At 40.6% G+C, this 25,199-nt stretch overlaps 1 protein-coding gene across 4 annotated transcripts in view; it reads right to left on the bottom strand.

Annotated features, from left to right (window-relative positions):
* Nucleotides 1–25,199, bottom strand: part of sdk2b (sidekick cell adhesion molecule 2b) — a 943,317-nt gene that overhangs the window by 409,778 nt on the left and 508,340 nt on the right. For all 4 annotated transcript variants that reach the window (XM_059948548.1, XM_059948549.1, XM_059948550.1 and 1 more), the window contains exon 3: nt 8,260–8,366. In XM_059948548.1, coding sequence (XP_059804531.1) covers nt 8,260–8,366 — 107 coding nt within the window. The remainder of the gene's footprint in view (nt 1–8,259; nt 8,367–25,199) is intronic.

Here is a 25,199-nt window from a genome sequence, read left to right as displayed (position 1 = left end):
TTTGACAGATAACCAACTGAATACGGCAAGTGCAGTGAAATAACATTTCCAAAACCAAAGTCATCTAAATATAAGCACTACATTTGTGAAAAAGAACTATGACTTTGGGGGAGCAGCCACTGTCAAAAGGAGAGGCAGGAAGCCCTACCTGGAAGAAAATGGTTTTCTTGGGCTGTCTGATAGCAGCCAAGATAAGGTTGGGGTCTATAAGTATCACTAAAGGGGGTCTCATTGGATAGTGAAGATGGTCATTAAGAAGTACAGTGGGATCTCGATTAGTTGGATAAATGGACCAAGGAATGACAATTTATATTTTATTCAGTTTAAGTGTGAGGAAGAAAATTCAGGGTCTGACTTGCAAAGTGAATGGTAGGCTCCAGGAGAGTACTGTGGCCCAGAGGAACACAGTCCCCTCAAAGCAGTGACACAGGTTGACAGGGTGGAGAAGGTGGCTTTTGGTGCACTGTCCTTCATCAGATAAAGATTAGATTTATTTGTCAAGTTCACTGAAACATCAAAACATATAGTGGAATGCATTGTTTGCATCAAAGACCAACACATTGTGGATCCAAATGTTGCCATGCTCCCGTACCAATGTAGCATGCCCCCAACTTACTAGCCCATCTTTGGACTGTGGAAGGAAGCCCAAGTGATCATGGGGAGAATGTGCAAACTCCTTACAAAGAGTGGTGGGAATTGAACCCTCTTTGCTGCCTCTGTAAAGTTTTGCGCTACTATCCCAACTTCTAATCTCAGGGCATCGAGTATAGTGGTGGTGTAGTGGCATCAGTGTCGGACTTCGGAGCGAAGGCTCCTGAGTTAGAATCCAGCCTGGAGAAACCTGGAGAGGGATGGGCTCCGCCAGGTTTCAGATGCCCAAGACACGCCGTACGATGAGCAATCACCAAAAAGTTCAGTGCAAAAAGCTTGTCATGACGGTGCCCCGACGACTCCACCAGGAGTTAAGGGTGCACACACGATCGAGTATAGAAATTGGGATGCTATGTTCTGTTGCACAAGATGTTGGTGAGGCCATATTGTGTTCAGATCTGGATGCCTTTAAGCTGAAAAGAGAAGACTTACGAGGACTGGGGCACAACAGACTGAGTTACAGAATGACATTGAGCAGGGTAGGTTTTATTTGTTAGGGCATAGGAGAATGAGGCATGTTTACAATAACAGAAGTGAATGCACAATCTTTTTCACAGGGTTGGGGAGATCAAGAACTGGAGGGCACAGGTTTAAGGTGAGAGAGGAGAGACTTATTAAGAACCTGAGGGGGCAACCTTTTCACTCAGACAGCGGTGAGTATATGGAATGAGCTGCCAGAGAAAGTGGTTGAGGCCGATGCAAAATTTACAAGGTAGTTAGTTGTAAAGGTGCATGGATAGGAAAGATTTAGCAGGATATGAGCGAAACCTGGGCAAATGGAACCAGCTTAGATGGACATCTTGGTGAATAAGGGCTGGTTGGACTAAAAGGCCAGTTTCCTTGCTGGAGACTCTGACCCTGCTCCACATTTAAGACCAAAGCCATCTGATAGATGGACAGAGGGGCAACAATAAATTTCAGCAAATGTGATACCAGTGCAATATTTATATGCATGGACCTTTCTAAAAAGTCCATGGTGTAATAGACAAAAACAAAGTGCTAAATGATAATTGATACAATTTCTACAATGGTCTTCTTATGATTCTGCAGCTTGATGTAAGTGTGCTCAATTCTACTTTAGTCAAATAGACTGTGGTTAATTAAGCTAATTAAAACAATGTACAAAATCTTCTGTGATTTTCACATTATCGTTATTCATTAATGCTGCTGCCTGATTAGGTTCTTATTACTTGGGTAATTAAGCAGGAGTGTAATGTCCCTGATTTCCCTTCTCCCCACTCCAACATGTAGACTGTAAACACCTGGACTGTCTCTTGGTACTCTGAATTTTAGAGTGGAACTCAGGTTGTATCATCCGATGTGGCTATACATTTAAGCTTATGTTTACTGCTCACCGTGGACTATTATTCTGATCCACTTTGGTCATTTTGCAATAAAAGTATGATAGAGTATTACTGCACATTTAGATATACTGATAGAGCTGAGGTAGGGGACTGGAATTCTGTGCTCCAAAAGAAAGCACTGAGGCAGAGGCAGTAGAGACACTACTTCATAGCATCAGAGGTCTGGGTTCAATCCTGACCTTGGGTGCTGGCATTGTGGAGTTTGCATATTCTCCTTTAACTGCATGGATTTCCTCCCAGATCCCAAAGACATTCAGGTTGGAATGTCAGTTGCTGCCAGGGTGTAGCCGATTGGTAGAATCTGGGAACAGCTGATGAGGATGTATGGAGAATAAGAATATTGGATTCATGTGGGTCATGTGTAAATGGGTGGTTGATGGTCCATGTGGTCTCAGTGGGTCAAGGCCTTGTTCCGTGCTATATTTCCCTAAAACTCTGTGGATGATGGTTTAACACTTTTATTCAACTTGAGAAAACTTTAGAGGAGTAAAGTTTCATTCCCAGAAACATGCACCACAGAGGAGTTTCCAGTGAATTTAACTCAACTTGGCAGGGAAGGGCCTCAATCCTTTGACATATTCTCCCCAATGGAGAGAAGCAGCAACACACACTCAAGCTCATTTGCATGAAGGTGGGAGAGAGCATTAAGATTCATAAAAATGAAGTGCTAGAACAGGAGCCAGAGGTCAGGAAGGCTGTCCTCTATGTCAGATGCTCCTGGTAAAGGTTCTGCGCATTTTTACCTCCCCAGAGACCCCAGGTGAGGACCATGGTTGGGATACCAGCATGACAAGGGTGATCCGATCACACAGCAATGTGGTTACTGCACTCTATACAAGGAATAACAAGAAGTGTGCAGGAATATGCTTTCCAGTCCTCAGAGAAGGTTGTGCAGAGGTAAAAGATATGGCCTCATCTCGAGAGGTAACATGTACCTCTTTGCTGGGAATTAAAAACTATCCCATTACACTGCACCCACAATTTCGGGTAAACACAGACCAACCAAGTTGTTCTGTTTCTAATCTGGCCCATTCAGAACAAAACAATCTCCTGGAGGAATTCAACAGGCTGAGCAGCATCTGAGGGCAAGAGGAACTGCCTGTGTTTTGAGTCTAATGCTGCATCAGGATGAAGGTTGAAGAGGCAAATTTAAGGATGAGAGGGAGAGTTGGGAGGCAGAGACCTGTGGGTGAAAGGTGAACCAAGAAGGGGTGAAGGATGATGGACAAATCCTGTGAGGTTGCGAGACAGAGATAGGTGGACAATAGGTAGAGATAGATGAAAAAAAGAAAGCAGATGGAACCAGGCTTGGGGAAGGAAGGGTGAGGGTGGAGACTGTTAAGAGGGTGAAAGTTGATGAAGGCAAGGCAACATGAAGGTCCATGTTGCTTACATCATGGACCTAAACAAGGCATTTGACAAGGTCTTACATGGGAGGCTGGTCAGGAAGGTTCAGTCAGTAAACATGAGGAAATCTGCAGATGCCGGAAATTCAAACAACAACACACACAAAATGCTGGTGGAACACAATAGGCCAGGCAGCATCTATAGGGAGAAGCGCTGTTGACGTTTCGGACCGAGACCCGTCGTCAGGACAGTCGCTTGGCATTCAAGATTGGATTAGACTCTGGCTTTGCGGGAAAAACCAGAGTGATGGCTGCATCTCTGACCAGGAAGCATGTGGCTAGTGTAGTACCAAGGGGAATGGTGCTGGGTCCATTGTTGTTTCGTATCTATATCAATGATCCATATGATAATGTGGTTAACTGGATCAGCAAATTGCAGATGACAACAAGATTGGGGGTGTAGTGGACAGTAGGAAAGACTGTCAGAGCTTGCAATGGGATCTGAATCAGCTAGGAAATGGGCTGAAAAATGTTAGATAGAATTTAAGTACAGTCAAGTGCGAGGTGTTACACTTCAGTAGGACCAACTAGGCTAGGTCTTGCACAGTGAATGGTAGGGCATTGAAGGATAAGGTAGAACAAGAGGATCTGGGAATACAGGTCCATAATTCATTGAAAGTGGCGTCACAGGCAGATAGGGTCATAAATAAATCTTTTGGCATATTATCCTCCATAAATCAAAGTATTGAGTACAGGAGATGAGATGTGGTGTTAAAGTAGTTTAAGATATTAGTAAGACCTAATTTGGAGTATTGTCTGCAGTTCTGGTCAAATATTTACAGGAAAGATGTAAATAAAGTTTAAAGAGTGAAGAGAAAATTTGCAAGGATGTTGCTGGGACTGGAGAACCAGAATTATAAGGAAAGATTGAATAGGTTAGGACTTTATTCCTTAACATTTGACACAGGTATACAAAATTCTGAAAGGTACAAACAGGATAAATGCAAGCAGGCTTTTTCCACTGAGGTGGAAGGGACTGCATCTTGAGGTCATGGGTGAAGAGTGAAAGGTGAAATGTTGAAGGAGAACATGAGGGGAAATTTCTTCACTTAGAGGGTTGTGAGAGTGTGGAATGAGCCTCCAGCGCAAGTGGTGTATGAAGCTCAATTTCAACGTTTAAGAGAAGCATGGATAGGTACATGGATGCTAGGGTTATGGAGGGCTATTTTCATGGTGCAGGTCCATGGAACTAGGCAGTTTAAATGGTTTAGTACAGATCAGCTGAAGGGCCTGTATCTGTGCAGTTCTTATCCGTGACTCTATGCAGTTCCTCCAGCTGATTGCAGCTCCAGATTCCAGCAGCTGCAGTCTCTTGTATCTGCAACTAGGTTTACCTTGAAGGCATGTTTCTGCCACACACCAGAAAAGGTTGGTGTTCTTCAGGAGCAGAGATATGCCATTGTGAGTGGCTTGATGAGCCAATCACAGCCCTCACTGGGTAACATGCTTTACATTTGTGATCAGATTGCTGCTCTCAATGTAAGGTTTGTACTTCTCCACATGAGCAGATTGCTTTTCTTCATAAGCAGAGAGATGCCACATGGCAGATCAAAATGTCACAAAAACAGAAATATTGCAGGTTTACAGACTCCACATTGATATTCTTCTGCATCACGAGCAAAGTCTTGCTCAGATTGTGCAGAAAGCTGTATCTGAAGGAGAGTGAAGGCAACAGTGGGTTGATGTGTTGGTTGCATTAGCTCAGAATTTGGAGACTGAAACGGTGGTGGAGTGGTCTGAGTACCTGTGGTACCTTGCACTATCATCAAGATAGGTTTAGGAGTTGACATTTAACAATGTCCTACAGTTGGCTATCATGGACTGCTCTCTCTCCTAGTTGATCTTGGGAAGCAGTTTAGTTGGTGCAGTCAGTGAAGAAGCTTCTCTAGAACATCCATCTGGACTGACATCAAAATGAAGTTGCCAGACATACAGCCAAAGTTGGGATATATCACTGGAAAATCAAATCTCACATACAAGATTAGGAAATGGGTGTGGCTGTAGTACATTAAAGCTTAGACTCAAATATCATGTTTTTTCGTGTTTGTACTTGGCTTTTAAACAAACTATACAGTCCAAATGTGCCCTCATTTATTGAAAGTCACATCTATCACTGTGCAGAGAAAAGTGATAATAGTGTGGCAGCTGCTGTCATTTCTGCAGATCCTGATGCCTCTTGCCTCGAAAGGCAGTCAAAGGTGTGCACCAGTGGTGCCAATATAGAGGCATACATTGAAAGCATACCTCACCCACCAAATGTTGGGGAAATGCTTATTATTAGCTTTAGCCCACACTATGGATTTTGCAAGGTGCCTGAGTTTCAAAGTCAGTTTAGACTCCTGATATCAATACAAACTTCTTTAAAGAACAATGTAAGCATTGAAGTAATGCATTGCAATAGGTGTGCTGAAACAGTTTCATGACAATCAAGTTACATTTTTAAGCTCCAATGCACATTGGTAAGGGAGAAGATAGGCTGTGTGTGAACAGTGATCTCATTAAGTGCACATCCAACACCAGAGCATTTTCAGGTACATTAATCAGACATTGGTGGCTGTTGCAATTTCATGATGGGTGTGACTTACCCAGGAGATGATTGCTGGGGTGACTTCCACAAAGTTACATCAATTTCTGTCTGACTTACTCAGAAAACTGAGCACTAAATCATCCAATTTTTAGTCTTTTATGTTCTATCAAGGGTTATAAATGTATAGAATCTCTGCCAGATCAACCTGCTGTGTTGCCCATGAATAAAAATCTGCTGGCTAAATAGAGGTATGGGAAAAGAAGCACAGCAGAGTAAAAGGACTTCCTGTGGTGACTGTTTCTTTCTTCACAAGACTTCTACTCTCGCACGTCTGCTAAATTCTCGCAACAGTCTCCATGTCATCATTTCACAACTTAGGCTGAGGATTTCTGGAAGTACATACAGTACATAAAAAGTCCATTATGTTACTGTCAAATTATTAGCATTAAAGCAACCAGAAGAAAGAGAAACTTCCAATTATAAGTCTTACAATACAGATAATTAGCTTGAAGAAAGATGCATCTATTCATTTGAAGAAAGTATGTTAGATATTTATATCTGTGTCTCGGTAGTACTCTCACCTCTAAATGAGGAGGCTGTGGGGACTTGCTGTGCACAAATTGGCTGCTACACTTCTTAAATTAGAACAATGAGCTCACTTCAAAATATGCCATTACAAAAAGGCAAGGAATCCTTCCATCTTTTTTATCTTTTACACATTTGCATTAATTTTCAGTACTGGAATTCAAACCCATTTTATTATACACATTGTCCATTTTTTATGCTACTGAATACTGAAGCAATAGAAAGTAGTTTGGATAATTCCATAACCAAAGTCCTACCATTAAGTTTACGAGATTGTGAAAGTGGGCGAGGACACCGGGTGGAGAGGTTTCTTTACATAAATATATCTCCAAATATTTGAATGGAAGGTACTGAGATGTGCATATTGAAAATGATTTCAAAACATTTTAAGTTAATGTTTTTATTAATAATTTATTTATTGAGTTAGAGTATGGAATAAGCCCTTCGAACCATGTCACCCAGCTACCCCCAATTTAACCCTGGCCTAATCATGGGAAAATTTACAATAACCAAATAACCTACCAACTGGTACGTCTTTGGACTGTGGAAGGAAGCTGGAGCACCCGGAGAAATGTACAAATGTACCGATAGTGACGGGAATTGAACCTGGATTGCTAGTACTGTAAAGCCTTGTGCTAACCCTGCTATTCACTGCCAGTGGATGGAGATTTGGGAATGAGAAAAGTGACATGTCCCCATGCCGCCTCCTGGGATGGTTGGGATGCCATAAATACCAAGGACAGATGTTCCCTTTACCAGAAGCATTTAATTGGAGAAGGTTTAGACAGTGGCTATACCCTGGAAATCATTTTGGGGCTTTCCACCTCTAGAAAGCTCTGCCTATTTAGTTTCCATTCAGCTCTAGATTGGATACAAGTGGAATGTGTTATCTGCATAAATTTGAAACTAAATGGACTCGTACCACAAAGTGGCACTGCAAAACAGATTAGATGACACTGAAATATTACAAACTGAGACTGAGAATATTAAATACATGCACTGTTTACAAATTGTGCTGATATTTCCATTGCAATGCTAAATATTGCTTCTGCAAACGGCAAGAGAATTCACAATGAGAATCAACACACATCAACACACTTTGTAACATGACTCAACTGAGTTCCATAAATGCTTTGGAAAATTTCAAATGCTTTGCATATATATTAACTGTGCTTCCAACACAACCCTTATTTGTTATTTAACCCAATTTTAATTTTGGGTTACTGCCAAATGAAGGGTTTTGGGACCAAAAATTCCCTCAAGGTTTCTTCAGCGTAAGAAAGGAAGCCATATGTGTCGAAAATCAAATTCAGGGCAGTACTATTCTAAATATAACGATTTGATGAGCAGTAGAAAAGGAGTTGATGTGTTGCAGCCTTAGCTGTGAATATAAAATAATTCCCCAAAGACTCATTACTTTTTTTATTCTCTGTTTAATTACTTTATTTCAATTTAGACCTCCACCAACATCAGCAAAATGGATGTTTGTAAAATTTTCTTCAAGAATTTAGTTTCCCTCAGGTTCTCACACTCACCAGCTGTCACTTTTCTCAGTCCCAAAGCTCCATCCATTGGCAGTGACTAGCAGGGTGAAGATGGAGAAAATGTTTTTCTATGTGCTGATTGGACATTTCATCTGTTGATGTCACATCACCAAGTAAGGACCATATAGCAGATGCCATTCCCCTGCCACATTAGTCTCATCCATCCTGCTGAACCAACTTACATGCCACCTGCACTTCTGTCTTCCTTTGCATCAGCGCTCCCACACGATTTCTCACGATGCAGCGATAAAACCCGGCGTGGGACCGATCCAGTGACGGAATCAGGTATCTAAAAGAAAGAACAAATTGACTTAGTTTGAAACAATGTAGAAGTTGGTGTTTTTGCACCAATGCTATTTTTTAAATTTCTAAGTACTGTAATCTGCATTTGCACAGCTACTGAACTGATGCTGGCACGCAGCATTCTCATCCTTCTAATGATTTGATCAAATCATGGCAAGCTGCCCAGTTTTACGCCTTTGCATCCTCTATCTGGCTCACCCCGCTTAGCAGCTGGAAATCTAAATCAGCACCAAGTGAGGAATCTCACAATAAATAAATTGATGTTCTTCAAGCTTCCTTGAACAGCCATCCTTTAAAAATGAGATCTCATTTAAACAGATCTTTAACTTATTGCATTGTTTAAACAGCTCAGAAAGGCCTGAGGAAAGAGAGCCAGATGCTCTGGTGAAAGATTGGTGTCAGAAGGTCTCAGTTCAAAACACCAAACTCTGGTATTACTAAAGCTCAATTGATCTTAAACATGATCAAATATTTTGCTCATGTTCAATGTACAAAGCAAGTTGTGATGAGAAGGATCAGGGTTACTCCCATCAGTAAGCAGTGGCTCAATGGAAGCACAAGCTGCATTTCCAGTGCAGTATTGAAGGAATGTGGCATCATTGTCAGAATCACCTTTAAGATGAGCTGTTCCAACATCTCCTCTCTCTGTCAGAGGCCAAAGGCTGAATGACACTATTTGGATGAGAACTAGAAGAGCTAGTGGGGGTGTCCTGGTCCTCACTCAGTATTACCAACAAGCAACTTCTTTGATCATTATCACCATATTCCTGTGGGGGTTAAATTCTGCACAACCTGGCAGTCATATATCTAACTAACATTATAGAAGTGACTATGCCTCGAATTATTCATTGGCTGCCACATACTTTGGGATGTTCAAAAACAATGCAAAACGCAATATTTAAATATTTACCTTTATTACATAGCGTCTCTGATTCTCAAGAAAGAAAAATTCATATCATTTAAAAAATAAGAGGAACAGCAGACAAATGAAATAAGGTCATAAGACTTTGTCAGTGAAGTCAATAAGACGCCAGCTTTTACATGAATTAAGCCAACCGCCACGGCAGTCCTCATTTTAAATGAAAATAAGCTTGCCATGAGCTCCAGTGCGACACTACAAGTTTTACCAGGTGTTAGACAATTCTAGATTATTTCTAACTACAGAGCAGCATGATGGATAGGTCAACTTAAGAATCTCAACTGGCTTGAGTCTAACAATGGAAATGGGATCAAGATATACCTCTAGTTTTTTGCAGTTTAAACTATCCTTTTATATATGACTAATTCCCCATGAGTTAATTTGATTTACTTGCTCACAGCTACTAACAAGGCAATGAAACAATAATATGCCCTCTATCAAGGATATCTAGGGCCATGTATGACAGTCCTCAGACAAACAGCTGACTTTCAGGACTGGGATGTAAAAGAAGCTCTTCATCAAAATAGTAGTAAGTATTTGTAATTCTGTATTCAGTTTTCCTGAGTATGTTCGAGAAAGTGATTGATGGATTATTGGATTTTAATCATCATGGGCTAAGTAGAAGAAAGTGGCACTGAGGTCAGACAGCATCCTACTGTTTGGTGCAGAAAGTATGAGCCAAGTGACCAACATCTAATTCTACTTCTTACGTTCACCATCACCACTAAATAGAACATACTGCAACCTCTATACTAGAATAACACACACAAAATGCTGGAGGAACCCAGCAGGTCAGGCAGCATCTACAGAGAGGAATAAAGTGTTGATGTTTTGGGCCAAAACCCTTCAAAACTAGAATCACTTACTCATCACATTATTAATTTCCTCACATCCCTGAAATTCAGCAGCCTTGTTGACCGACCTAGAACATTGCAAAGGCTAACTGACAGCATTTCAATGGAAGACATGCTTTCATCACAGTACTGGATGTTATCAATAATAACTAATTAGTTTAGTTAGGAGCACTAAACACTTTTTAAATCAATCTGATTACCTGGAGAACAGAACTGGAGTTGTTCAGAATGGATTAAATATCACCCTATTGTTTATTTGCTGAAAGCATGCAGGAAAAAAAATTGTGTTCTGAGAGTTTTAATAAATTTATTTGGTGTTTCTATGCAAAAATAAATATTAATAAAAGTAAACTGGTCAAATGCTGATTTCTACTTTTGTTCTACACAACAGTATATCTTGAGAGATGTGCAGCTTTAATTCTGTATGAAGACACATTTCTGTCAGTATTAGCAACAAATTCTTACAGAACCAGGTTTAATGAAATTCGTTAACTTTACAGCAGCATAACAATGAAATACATGATAAATAAATATATTTAAAAAATGGAATTACAGTGAGTATATATGTATGTCTATTAAATAGTTAAGGTAAAATAAAGTAATGCAAAAAATAAACAGAAACAAATAAAGTACTGTGGTAGTGTTCTTTGGTTCAATGTCCATTCAGAAATCCCATGGCAGAGGGGAAGAAACTGTTCCTGAATTACTGAGTGTGTGCCTTCAGGCTTCTGTACCTCCTCCCTGATGGTAACAGTGTGAAGAGGGCATGTCCTGGGTGGTGGGGATCCTGAATGATTTATACCGCCTTCCTAAGGCACCACTCCTTGAAGATGTCTTGGATACTACGGAGTCTAGTACCCATAGTAGAGCTGACTAACTTTACAAGTTTCCGCAACTTAGTTTGATCTTGTGCAGCAGCCCTCCACCCCCCCCCCCTCCCCTGTTGATACAGTGATGCAGCCAGTCAGAATGCTCTCCATGGTACATTTGTAGAAGTTTACGAGTATTTTAGTTGACAAAACAAATCTCCTCAAACTCCAAAAGAACTACAGCTGCTGTCTTGCCTTCTTTATAGCTGCATCAATACGTTCATTAAGGTAAATGGGTAACAGAACATTATCCAACTAACATGCCCATGAATCAGAGTTTGAAAATGAAGAGCGATGCTGGACTTCTATTTCATTTATTTTTAAATCCACAGTTAGGATTTTACTAAAAAATTGCCAGGTCATATCTTCCCTTTGCAGCACTAAAGGCGGGTGTCACTTGTGTTTCTCCCCAGCAGTCTTGGATTCCAGTGTCAGTAGGAGCCTATGGTACTGCTGGCTGCCTCGCTGCTGTGCTGGTGAACTCTTCTGGAGTCAAATCAAGGCAGCAAGAGCTTCTATTGGCTAGGCAATTATTCTGCACCAGCTTTCCCTTGCAGGACCTTCAGTGATCTGTAATGAAAGGGTGGAACTAGCTACCAGAGAAAGCTAAATGGAGTTTATTTTATTACTGAATTAGTTTCAAATGTTTAAATTCATATAATTATTTTGTGTGTTCGTGTGTAGATTTTTTCTTGCTTTAACTGTCAAACTAGTTTCATCAACACTCAAGCAGAGGGTTGTAAACACAGCCAGCTCCATCATGAGCACTAGACTCCCCAGCATAGAGGACATCTTCAAAAGGTGATGTTTCAGAAAGATGGAATCCATCATTAAAGACTCCCACCAGCCAGGACATGCTCTCTTCTTATTGTTACAATTGAAGAGGAGGCACAGGCGCCTGAAGACATATATTCAATGTTTTAAGAATAGCTTATTATCCTTAGCTGTCAGATTTCTGAACAGACAATAAAACCATGAACACCTCACTATTTTTGCTCTCTTTTCGCCCTACTTACTTAATTAGCCAAAGTTTCATGAAAATAGTTTAAAATGTATAAAAGTCTCAGACTAAGTAACAAATTATTCTTATTTTATTGAGATACAATGTGGAATAGGCCTTTCTGGCCCTTCTAGCTGGCTACCTAGTAATGCCCCTATTTAATCCTAGCCTAATCATGGGACAGTTTTCAATTTGCAGTGACCAATTAACCTACTAACCCGGAGGAAACCCACGCGGTCATGGGCAGAACGTACAAACTCCTTATAGGCAGCGGTAGGAATTGAACCCCGTCACCTGTATTGTAAAGCATTGTGCTAACCACTACGCCATTTAAATATGTAATTTAAATTATGTATTTAAATGAAACACAGAACACATTAGAACAGTACCAATAGCACTACAGTACCATAAAACTGTGTTCCAAATTGTAATTGGCAGAGGATTTCATCTAGTCTACCCAATGAACAAATACAGTGTGGACACCTACTACAGATAATGAACAGCCTTCATACAATGCTAATGATGACTGCATTTTCCTAGTCATTATTATAATTGTAACATTCAAGATGATTGTCAATAGCCTCAAATTCTTCATAGTTCCTAACTTGTTAAAGCAGTGAAATCATTTAATTTTCACTCCCAGGCTGTTTCTGGCATCTCCAAGCCTGAACGTTTAAATCTGTAGTGAGCAGAACAGTTCTGAATTGTCTTATTGCTTATCTCTTGCCAACTATAAGTGACAAAAATCACCGTCTTTTAAACACAAACATATGCAACTGTTGTTCTTTAAAAACTGATTGCTCCAAGGACGGAGTAGCGTCTACTGGCCACACAAATGCACACGACCGTTAGAACACTAATTACAATGTCTGTTCCAGATAGATGACCTTTCTGCAAGAAATTAACATATTAATTTTGTTCAATTATATGAGAGGCTGGCTCCAGAGTGTCATGAGCAATGTATAGAATGTATCTTCCACCAGTCAGATTCATTTGCTTTTCCCTAATCACCACTCTCACCCCTTCCCTCCCAAATACAGTGGGTTCTGGTTCATTGGGATACATCAAGACCAGTGCATTTTGGTCCAATTAAGGACTTGCCCCAAAAAGGTATAAGAAAGACAAACAACTATTTAAGTGAGTAACAAGTTATGTATTTGAATAAAATACAGAACACATTAGAACAGCATCAATACTACTACAGTACTATAAAACTGTGTATTAGTTCCTAATATTTATCAATGGAAGAATTCATGTAGTGTACACTTTCTTTTGATAAATGAACAAAATCAGCGCAGAGACCTTGTGCAGATAATGGACTGTGTTCATACAATGCTATTGATCATTGCACCTTACAAATTTTCATTTTAATTGTAACATTCAAGATAATTGTCAAAACCTTCACATTCTTCATAGTTCTTAATTTGTTGAAGTAGCAAAATAGTTTCATTTTCATTCCTAGCTATTTCTGGCATCTGCCTATCTGAATGCTTGAAACTGCAGTGAACAAAACTGTTCTGAATTGTCTTACTGCTTATTTCTCACTCACTCTCAGTGACAAAGATACTGCTTTTTGAATACAATTGCACACAATAGACGCTAGTTGAAAACTGTTTGCTTTAAGCACCCTGTAGTGTCTAACGGCCATACGAGTGCACATGTCCAACGCTAGTTAGAAACAGTTCAGCAACAGTCTCTTGCCCCAATTAAGCAGTGTCCCAAATAAACAAAGGGAATCCTGTCTATTTTCTTGATTAGTTTTTGTTCTTTAAGAGTTTTCCCTAATAAGTGCTCCCTCGATTTACCAATGGCCCAGTTAACTGGAATCCAAAGTACTTACTTTCATTTCCAACTCAGGGCAATAAATCAGTTCAGTAGAGACAAAACAGCAATCTGGGTTTGAAATTACTATTTGTGGTTACCATTTAAGTGGGACTTGCCAGTTAAAACATTTTTCAGTATGAGCTGAAACATTTCAGAGCTAATGTACAGTTTTGTGAATAAAACATGCGAGAGTCCTTTTATGTGCTTAACAAAAGCTGCAGAACTTTACTTCCATTACAAACCAAAAACAATCACCTTGCACTAACATCAATACATCAGACACCATCTCTTGAAGTGAACACAACAACTCAATGGCAGTGTTTTTGAATTATGTAGAACAGTCTCTATAATGATCAGTATGTGTCATCTGTCACACATTATATTGCCCTACACAGGCCCCAACTTAGAATACATTTCTGTAGATTGTATTAAACTGGCCCATCAAGACCTGGATGGTTCCACTGCCATACGCCCTGCATCACAACATGACTAAGTGCACATCAGCACCCCTTGATAGCCAGTAACCTTCTGTTACTTCAACAAAGACGCATAGGACCTGAGCAGGGTGGCTCATACGAGTTCCAGATAGACTGACAATGCCAGTTTTGGTGAAATCCAGTTTGCAAGCTCCCTGGGACGAGGGCGACTGGTTGAGACATTGCACAGGGTAGAAATTCCTGCATCCCCAAACTTGACCTCATTGTCGTCGTGGCTATCACTCGAGATTGAGGATGATGGTCTTCGTTCCGTTTCCACAGAACGAAGATGCCTGTGTGTGTATTTGTTTAATGTGTATTTGGTGTTGCACTCCAAGAAGCACACGGTACTTCACAAATCAACCAACTGATTACAATGGCATGGAAACCATGACGATTGGAGCTGATGGATTTAGTTGCAGCCTTCATCCGCCTTCACAGCCATTGAGTTTGAAGTAACTTTGTCTGCCTGTTCCACCCTTGAGGTCTTGGTTGGATTGTTCTTTGTCAGGGACCTCACCCTCGACCTCACCGCCATGGGTGACCCTACCAGGAGCATAGCTCCAGACGGCATCACTCTCGGGATCTCAGGACCACACAAGCTTCTCCACCACGACAAGGTGACAATCCACAGAGAAGCTTGACCTCAGCCAACTGCAGGCCCGTGACTGGTGTTCGTAAGCCTGGACCTTTGGGTTGGTAGCATGGTCAGCTGGCATGCTGGCACAGTCAGCCTGGTGTGTATGGCATCACCAGCGAGCCATGAGAGGCAATCAGCCGCAGCATTAATTTTCCCTTCAATGTGCTGTATGTCAGATGTGACTTCCAAAATATAGGCCCGGTGATGTTGTTGCCGTGTAGACTAAGGGTCTGATGCTTTGGCCATTGCACGCATGAGGAGTTTGAAGATAGCAAACACTGTGAAAGCTGACCCTCCAGCAGGTGGCCAGTTTGAGACCGAGAAACTCGTAGTCAAACATGCTGTACTTCCTCTGCGTGGGGGGGGGGGGGAAGAGGGGTTGGAGCTGCCGGTTGCTGCATGCCTACAATCCACTGTTCGTGCGCAGCATTAGTCTGAGGTGTCAGTAGTGAAGGATAGGTGCATTGGGGAGTGAGTATGCCAGTGGGATCCATTCAGAATTGCTCATTTGGTGTCATCCGATATTCTGGTCATGTCTGCTGACTGCTCAAGCATAGAATTAGGAGCACTGCCATTAAGGGCACTATACAAAGGAGCATAAGATCAGCAGATTGTGGAGTGAGATGGTGATGAAAATTCACCATACCCAAAAACTCTTGCAGTGCTTTGGTAGTGCAGGGCAGCAGGAAGTCCATAATAGTGGCAACTTAACAGCAGGGGTGTCACATCTTCTCCAGAGATGCAGTGGCCAAGAAACTCGTTAGTCGATAACCCAAACTGGCTAACAATCAGCCAATGTTTGCTTAACTGGTTGAAAAGTATGCAGAGATGTGACAAGTGTTCAGTTTTGGATGCACTGGCGACAAACATCATCCAGGTAAGCGAAAAGAAAACCCAAGTCTTTTAGCACAGAGTCTATTAGTCGCTGGGAAGTCTGTGCCGCAGTTTTCAGCCCAAATGGCATGTGCAGAAACTCAAATAGGCCAAATGGGATCATAACAGCAGTTATCCTCAGCACACACAGGCTCCTTATGGTGGCCGCTGACTAAGTCCACTAAGAAAAAGTTATCTTTCCAGCTAAAGTGCCTAAAAGTCTTGAATATGTGTGACCTGGTAACTTTAGGGGTTAGTGGCAACGCTAATGTGGTGTAATTGCCGCTTGGATGGCAAACACCATGTGGAGGGGTGAAGCCCAAGGGGTATTCGACCTGTGTACAATGTCAAGCATTTCCATGTTAGCAAACTCAGCCTTCATGCTGGCCACCTTTTCTGAGTTCAGTCTACATGCACGGACATGGACCAGTGAGTCAGCTGTAAAAATGTGCTGTTTGACCTATTGCTTTGTTATTGTGGTGGAAAATGTGGGCTTGGTGAGGTTTGGGAATTCGCCCAGCAGGAAAGGAAATTCAAATATGGTGGTGTACGTGCTACACAGAGTCATCACGGGGGATTTACTGGGGGTACAGGGTAACAACCCAACGTTAGGGTCTACTAACAGGAGATATGTGCCAAGCAAGGGTTGAGCAACTTAATGCCAAGACAAAGTTCCATTTGTAGCGTTGTCCACTGAAGCAGAGCGTCACGGGTTGTGTTGTGTCCAATAAGTCCAGATCCTGCTTTTATTGGTGGCCCCCAGCAAGGGTCTGTCACTCTCTGCCTTATAATCAATGGGCTTGTAACACACCCACTTGAGTGCCCGTGTCACACAAGAAGCATTGCCCTGAAAGGGTGTACGTGATTAACAATAGATTACCCTCGCAGCTGAAACCCATGGTGTTCACAGACCTCCAATATCCAAATGCACTGGCACTGTCGAAGCTGCACAGCAGTTGTTACTTCTTGTCATTTGTGCCAAAACGTACACGGTAAAAAGACAGAATCTGGTTTGGAGCCATGGGCGTTGAGTCTGCTGGAGGCTTTGCTGCAGGGGTTATTAAGCCAGGGAAATAAGGAGGAATGATGCACCTCTGGCTGGCTGGGTGTGTACGATCAGCCGTTTTAGCAAGCTCCCAATAGTCCTTCATGGGTCTATCAGTGAGGGCTATGTGAACTTGATCAGGCATTTGTTGCATAAAGAGTTCTTCAAAAATAAAACAAGGTTGATTGATTGCCCAGAAGAGATAGCATGTGTGGTTCATTAGTTCTGAAGGCCTAGTGTCAACCAGGCCAGGCAAGGAGAGCAACTGTTCAGTGTACTTAAGACTCAACCAGTTCAAAAATCTGAGTAACTGAGCTTTCAGAGTGGCATATTTATCATATGGAGGTGGGTCTTTTAGTAACCTCTCCACTCTGGCTGCTGTGGAATTACTTAGCAATGCTCCGATGTAGTAAAATTTGGTATTGTCCATGGTGATTTCTTGCAGCGCGAACTGTGCAAACCATGCAGTTGTGTGCTGTTCTTAAAACTCCAGCAGTTTCAAAGTGACTATTGGTCAACATGTTATCGATTAACTCAGGAACTGAGAGCATCGGGGTCTCCAATTTAGTATTTTGTGATTAAGACATGCAAGAGTTGTTTTGTGTGTTTGACGAAAGCTGCGGCCTGCTACTTCCTTTACAAACAAACCAAAAGCCTTACACTAATGTTATTACGTCAGACACTGTCTCTTAAAGAGAACACCACAATACAGTTATGGTGTTTGTGAATTATGTAGAGCAGTTTCTGTTTTGAACAATGGGTGTCAATATGTTACCCATTACATTACCCTACACTACAGTTGGCAAGAAGAATGTCATTTGACTCTCATTACAACTATTCCCTTTTTCAACACTCTTGCCTTTTTTTCATCAAAACTTAAATCTCTTGGTTATGGAAATGAGGTATTGGGTCCATTGTTCAGTAGGGTCCCAGGCATTTTCTCTCATCCTCAGTGTTCCAGTGGTTGTTTGGTTCAGAAACTAGGGCTTGTGAGAATCATAAAGCTACAAGACATTAGAGCAAAATTAGGTCATTTGGCCTATTGAGTTTGCTCCACCATTTGATCATGGCTGATTTATTATCCCTCTCAACCTCTTAATTCTCCCTTCTTCCCGTAACCTTTGACGCTCTTATTAATCAAGAACTTAACAACCTCTGTTTTAAATATCCCCAATGACTTGGCATCCATGATCATCTGTGGCAATGAATTCCGCAAATTCACCACCCTCTAGCTAAAGAAAGTCCTCATCATCTCTGTTTCAAAAGGACAAACTTGTTTTCTGAAGCTGTGCCCTCCAGTCCTAGATTTACTTAAACATTCTCCCCATGTCCGCTTTAGCTAGTCCATTCAGTATTTGATAGGTTAGTAAGATTAGAATGAAAGGTTTAATTGAAAACAGCAATGTGCCTTTTGGAATATTTATTTAATTTTGTAAAAAAAAAGTTCAAGGCAGCTTGCAAGAAGTTCTTCGATCAAGATTTGATGTTGAACTGCATGTAGGTGGCTCAAAGCTACTGCCTCACTGGCAAGTGATCTTATGACTACTAGCCAAGTGCTAGAAGATGGGATTAATGTAGATGGTGCCCACTAACTTGAGTAGACCTGGTGGGTCATTTCCATGCTGTGTGATCCCTGATATTCAATGATTCTGCAGTTTCTTCCAACAACCCAGAGATAGATTAACTGCCCAAATGTGCCGGTGAGTAGTAGAATCTGAAAACAAAGGAAATGTAAGAAAAATAAAATAGGATTAATGTAAATAGATGCCTTATAGTTGGTTCCAGATGGAGTCAGTGGGTCAAAGGACCTGTATCTTTGTTGTATGACTCTATGACAGAAAGAGAGAAGAGGACTAGTGACTACAAGTTTGATGAAGAGGTGAGTTTAAGGAGTGTTTTATAAAAGTCAGAAGGTAAAAAGTGAGGATGCTTGTAGGGAGTTCTATCACTAGCATAACTGAATGCTGGAATGCCAAATGTAAAAGACAGAACACAGAACTGGAGGAGCACTGAGTCTTAGAGGATTGTGATCCTATGGGAGGAATAAGGGATAAGACAGAGTAAGACCATGGAGATAATGAATAATGAAAAACTGAGGCCCTGCTAGTCAGGGAACTAATGCGGGTCAGCAAGGATACAGTGATAGCTGACAGCAGCTTGGTCTGATGCAGAGTTCATTGTCTTCTGCACTCTGGCTGAATGCCCAAGTTGGGCGGTCTTTCATCGATTCTGTTATGGTTATTATTCTATAGATTTATTAAATGTGCTCACAAGAAGATGAATCTCAGGGTTGTATACGGTGACATATACGTACTTTGATAATAAATTTACTTTGAACTTTGAACTTTAAAACGGAAAGACGAGTTTAGAAGAAGGTTGACTCTACAGAAAGTGGAGCGTTCAAGCACTGAGGCATGGCTAAAAGTTTCAGGATGAACCAGATGAGCTGAGATTGGGATGATTTTGGGCAATACTTTGTTTGCTGCTGATACAGTCAATATGTGGTGAAATACAACATCAAGATTGCAAGCATTTGATTTAACTTCAGAGGAGGGTGAAGTCAAAAGGTTAAAAAACTTACAATGTGTCTTCCAAATATTTAACAGGCAATTGAGGATGTTTAAAGACTATAGTAAACTTACAGGTGCGTAGAGCTGCATTTCAATCAATGTTAGTGTACAGTATATGGCTGATCCTAACTGAGCATCTAGTGCAGTAAGTGGTGCTCAAAGTCAAAACATATTTTAAAAAGTACAGAACACTAATCAGCATTTTACAGAAGCGAGATGTTAAATATTTCAGTTTTATACTGCTGGATATTTCATTACCAAGGTTTGGTTCCAACAATTTTGACTCAATATCCTACTTAAAACTTCACCATAACAAGAGTAGATTTTCCTGAATTATTGACTCGCATCCACTGCTTTCCCCTGACTGCCTACGTGTGTTCCTGTGTGGCAATTCAAATGATCTGATATGCTTGTTTGAAAAGGCACTCATTCATGAATGAAAATGATGAATTTTACACTCAGCCAAAGGAATTAGACCATGTGAAGTTAGTGTCCCTGATGCTTTTAATTTCATATTTGGAATACTTTTAATCCTTCCAGGACAAATTAATTTCCTCCTTGGCAGGTAGATTTAAAAGAGGCTCAAAAATAACAGAAAATGTACCAAGTAAAATGCGAAATGAAATAGAGTAAATATTTATTAAGGATCATATTCTTGTCCAGAAATCTATCATTTCTACAGAATACATTTTTGTATAATTTGTGATTTTTTTTCATATAATGGAATGGGAATATAGAGGTAGTTAATCAGAAATTGGTCTGCATTGCAAATCTTTGCTGGATAGAAGACTGACATGCAAGCTTTTTGAGTGCTCAGCGTTTTTACAGACGTTGATTGAATTTTGCCACATTCCCTGCACAATTTATGGAAAAAAGACCTCAAGTATCAAACAAAACCAGTGACTAAATCAATTGCATCACAGTCCACACAGATAACTACACTCTGCAAGCACACTCTGCCATGGAAAAGAAGAATACATTGCTTTGATGAGATAGCAAATTAAAGCAGCAAATATTTGCCAGTTATTTGCATAACATTATTAATATTTTTGCCTGTTTAAGAAAACCACTGTTTATGTGTACAGCAGTACGATCTCTTAGACCTTTTCTGTTCAGTGCTGCAATATGTGATGCCAGTTTACAGTATCACCGTAAAGGAGTAGCTGATGTGCAGTATGTTTTTCATTTATATGGTAAAGGAGCTCGTCAGGTTATTATTATCAGATTTGGGAAAATCTGACTTTACAGAAGTTCTTCCCTACACTTGCAGAACATTTTTGAAGCTAATAATAAAAAAAAAATTCATGATATTCATTAATGACAACTGTGCTCAGGTACATCCTTGGATACACTGGGACACATTGTCAGTGATGTAACTTAGGGACATCCTCACCCAAGCAACCCAGCTAGGGCTGATTGGGCCCTGGCTTGTGTTCCAACAGATTTGGTCCACAGATCACACCTCTTGATCCACAGCCATCTGGAGGCTTGCTCAGCAGCCTCTGTGATGGTCCTAATAGCTCTTCACAGCCCCCGTTATGCCAAGGAGAGAGTGGGTTCCGCACAGCAAGTAGCCAGCACAACCTCTATACCCCCATCTCTATAAGATTGCATCGTGCTCTCCATCTCTACTCTGCCAGCTCCTGTTATTTGGATTTCTTACACTCAAACACCTTCTCAATCTCGTTTTCTGAAGGCCCTGTCATTTCTACCATGACCACTGGCTTCCAGGGTTCTGAAAGAATGACCATATCAGGTTTCAGTCATGATGACAGACAGACAGACAGACAGACAGACATACTTTATTGATCCTGAGGGAAATTGGGTTTTGTTACAGTTGCACCAACTAAGAATAGTGTAGAAATATAGCAATATAAAACTACATATATGTAACATTATAGTATAGTATATGTAACATTATTTTAATCACATAAGATTTAAGGTGATTAGCCAATGAAATGAAAAAATTATAGCAAGTCTATAGAAAGACATAATATAAGTAGCTATAATCAACAAATATTACAGGAAAAGAATCCACATGTAAATCCAGAGATTGCCTTTACTCTAATTTCATGATCCTTCACAAGACTAACCTAACAAACTGACAAAGTAAATTAAATGCCAGTTTAGCTCATGTTATTCTCAAAAGAAAAATCTTGAAAACTTGTACTTTGAGAATCATTCTTCTTGTCACTGTAGACACTGATGTGTATTTATGTTTCTTCAACAATAGCACATTTTTTTGGTAATTTATTTTTTATTGAAGAACTCAGGATCCCAAATTCCTTTCTGTGTTAAGTGGAGTTGAGCCAGAGCTTATTCTGAATGTTGGTGATTCTTGTATTAGAAACAGGTGAGAAAGAATTGAATGATTCTCGGAGAGGTCTGTGACAAGAATCAGTATCTGCATTATAACTCTTAACTGCACAACTTCTTTAATTATGTTAATGTCTTGATAATATCAAGATGATTAAATTATGTACAAGCAGCAGGCATTAGTTCCATTGCTATGAATTTATAACCATTAAGTTATTAATTATTTCTCTTCCAAGAATCTCATTGGCTCCATAATATAGAATATTAATTGCCCGAAACAAAGTCACTAGCAAAATAAATAATCATTTATAATTATAAACAAACACATTTCCTCAAAATTTTAAAATTGATTCCCTGCATTAATCTGCCTCTGCTGTGACAATGGATTTAAAGGCTGTCTGTCTGATACTCAGGATGAATGAATGAATGATTGCGTGAATGAATGAATGATTACATGAATGAATGAATTTCCATTCATTCACAACAGAATTGCAAACTCTTTTGACATGCAGAACTTCACCTCTATTCATCTACTTCCTGCTCAAGATGCCTATTAACATGAGAGAAAGTGTGATGAGCCAAATGCAGAGGCAAGTAGAGGAGCGAAAGTAGAGCCAAAGAAGACAGTTCCAGCCAAGATATCAGAATCAGGTTTATTATCACTGATATACTTCTCTACAAATTTGCTAGAGTGATTGGTGCCATACTAAATCTCCTCAAGCTCCTAATGAAGTTGAGCCGCTGGTGTGCCTTCTTCATGATGCATCAATAAGTTGGGTCCAGGGTAGATTTTCTGAGATGTTAACACTCAGGAACTTCAAGTTGCTTACACTTTCCAATAAGGACTGGCGTGTGTTCTCACAAATTCCCCTTTTTTGGTCTTGCTGACGTCTAAGTACAAGTTTGTTGTTGCAAGGAAAAAGCGAGACAGTTTGAATGGATGCCAAGGTGCAAGTACTTACTATTGGCTAGCCATATACACCCAGACAGGATCCAGGAGAGGTGATTGAGGTGTATAAAGGCCAATATGGACGTCAAAAGAAAGGTTCAAATATCTCACAAGAAAATATCACAATGGAGTATGAGGAAGCTGCAGTCTGATTGATAACAGACGGATCATATAAAGCTGATGGTCAATCCATCTCCTTAGAGGACACCAGAAAGAAATCAATCACACCAGCACTACTGAGAGAATCCCAGAAAGCTGTACAAAAGACCTGCAAATTTTAAAATGTTCAAATGGAACCATGTGTGGCCAGTCGTTCCTTTAATATTGAAGAGAAGCAGTGAATATAAGCGTTGATTTTTTTTTATATATTGAAGGATTCAAGGGAGATAGGATTTAGTGCAGGCAAATATGACCAGAGTAAAACATCCGCCACAGTTTATTGAATATGGCCCAGGTATAAAGAGTGACGGCATTTCTTGGCTTCTATTCCTAATGTTCTTATATTCAGATTCAGATTCAGTTTATTGTCATTTAGAAACCACAAATGCAATGCAGTTAAAAAATGAGACAATGTTCCTCCAGAATGATATCACAGAAAAGCACACGACAAAACAGACCACACAAGAGAAACCACATAACATTTGGTAATCCCCAATCCAGAGTCCTGAGAGGCTGCTGCGTATCAATATCGCGCTACCATCTTAGCACGTTCCTCAGAAAGGAACTCCAAACCCAACAGAAAAGACAAGACTACCCAGACAGATCAAGTCAAGAGACCAGCACTACCACCCAACAAACCAAATTCTTACTAGTTGAAAAAAAAGGGTACATGTTACATGCTGCCAACTCTTTAAATAAAAGGTCAGGTAGTTGATTGAACTGGATTGCAATAATGCTTCATGAAGTTTCAAGAGTCATTCTGGAGGAGGCACTGGAATGAGGTGTCCTGTTTGTTGGTGCGCTTGAATCTTGGTACATTTGCTCAACAGAAACATGGATACATTGTAAAGGTCAATGAAGCTGAAAGAAATTGTGCATATGTAACGATCAAAACTCTTCGTAGAAGGATCTGCTTAACATGGTGGAACCTAGTTAAGTACTTCACCAGGAGTGGAGCATTTCTGCTGCCAATACACATTTAGGAGAAATCAATGTTCTCCTGAATTTCTGCATCAGCTCCCAATAATGGTGGGTCTACTTCCCCTGCTGTGCTGGCCAACTCTCAGATTAAAAAGTTGCAGGAACTCCAATGGTACAGAATTTCTGATCTTGATCCCCAGGTACCTCCTCTGCCTTATATTATAGCTCCAAAGGAAATTATTCCATGCACGGCCATGAACAGAAACTGGTTCATTAGAATAGATTTATTTGTAATGTGCTTCGAAACATGCAGTGAAATGCATTTTTTTTTGCATAAATGTCTACAGTCCAAGATATGTTGGGGTAGCCCACGAGTGTTTCCATGCTCCTAGCAGCACCACAGCACATCCATAACTTTCTAACCCTAACCTGTATGTTTTTTGGAATATGGGAGGAATTGGAACTCTGAGAACAGACTTGGGAAGAACTTTCAAAATCCTTATAGACATCAGTAGGAATTGAACCCTGATCTTACAGCTGGCGCTAATGTGCCACCCTATTATGATAAATGTCACATGAACCAAGTGAAAGTCTTGTCTTGCATACTATTTCTACAGAACAAATCACGACACAAGCATTGAGCCAAAAATAAGATAAAACAACAGCAATGCCAACAGAGTAATTCTTAGAGACAGAGAATTTACATCAAAAGAGTAGAAAGATTAGGACAGAAGTAATGAGTGGATCTGCAGGGAGAACTTACAACTTGTCACCATGATACAGTCGACAGAATGAAGCATATTGTTCTGTTAGACAGTTGTTCGGAGCAAACTACAGCAATGACTGCTCCTAGAGGTATTGTGCAGTTCTGATGCCAAATTTCAGATTGATGTCCCTCTGCGATGCAGATCCACAACTAGACACAGGATGGTGCTAAAACACCAAGTCAGTGCACGTGGCTGGGAGCCTGCACTTAAGAGTGAAGTTCAAAGTTCAGAGTACATTTATTATCAAAGTATGTATACTATATACAATCTGGAGATTTGTCTTCTTGCAGGCAGCCACAAAACAAAGGAACCCGTTAAAAAACTCACACAACAAAGACCATCAAACACTCGATGTGAGAAAAGAACAAATCACGCAAACGATAAAAAAGTAAACAAATAAGACACAAAACATGAACTGTAAAGTCTACAAAAGTGTGCCCACAGCCATGGAGCCAGTTCAGCATTGCAGGCAGCTCAGGAATCTGATGGCTGCAGGCTACAGTCACAGAGACATTTCAGCATAGCAGCCAATCCAGGAGCCCGATAGATGCAGGCCACATCCATGGAGACAGTGTAGTGCTGAGGCGAGTGCTGGTGGATGCAGGCCACCACTGCAGAGTCAGTTCAGTGCTAAGAT

The sequence above is a fragment of the Hypanus sabinus genome, chromosome 23, assembly GCF_030144855.1.
Source record: "Hypanus sabinus isolate sHypSab1 chromosome 23, sHypSab1.hap1, whole genome shotgun sequence".
NCBI lineage: Eukaryota > Metazoa > Chordata > Chondrichthyes > Myliobatiformes > Dasyatidae > Hypanus > Hypanus sabinus.
This window is presented reverse-complemented; position numbering and strand designations above follow the sequence as displayed.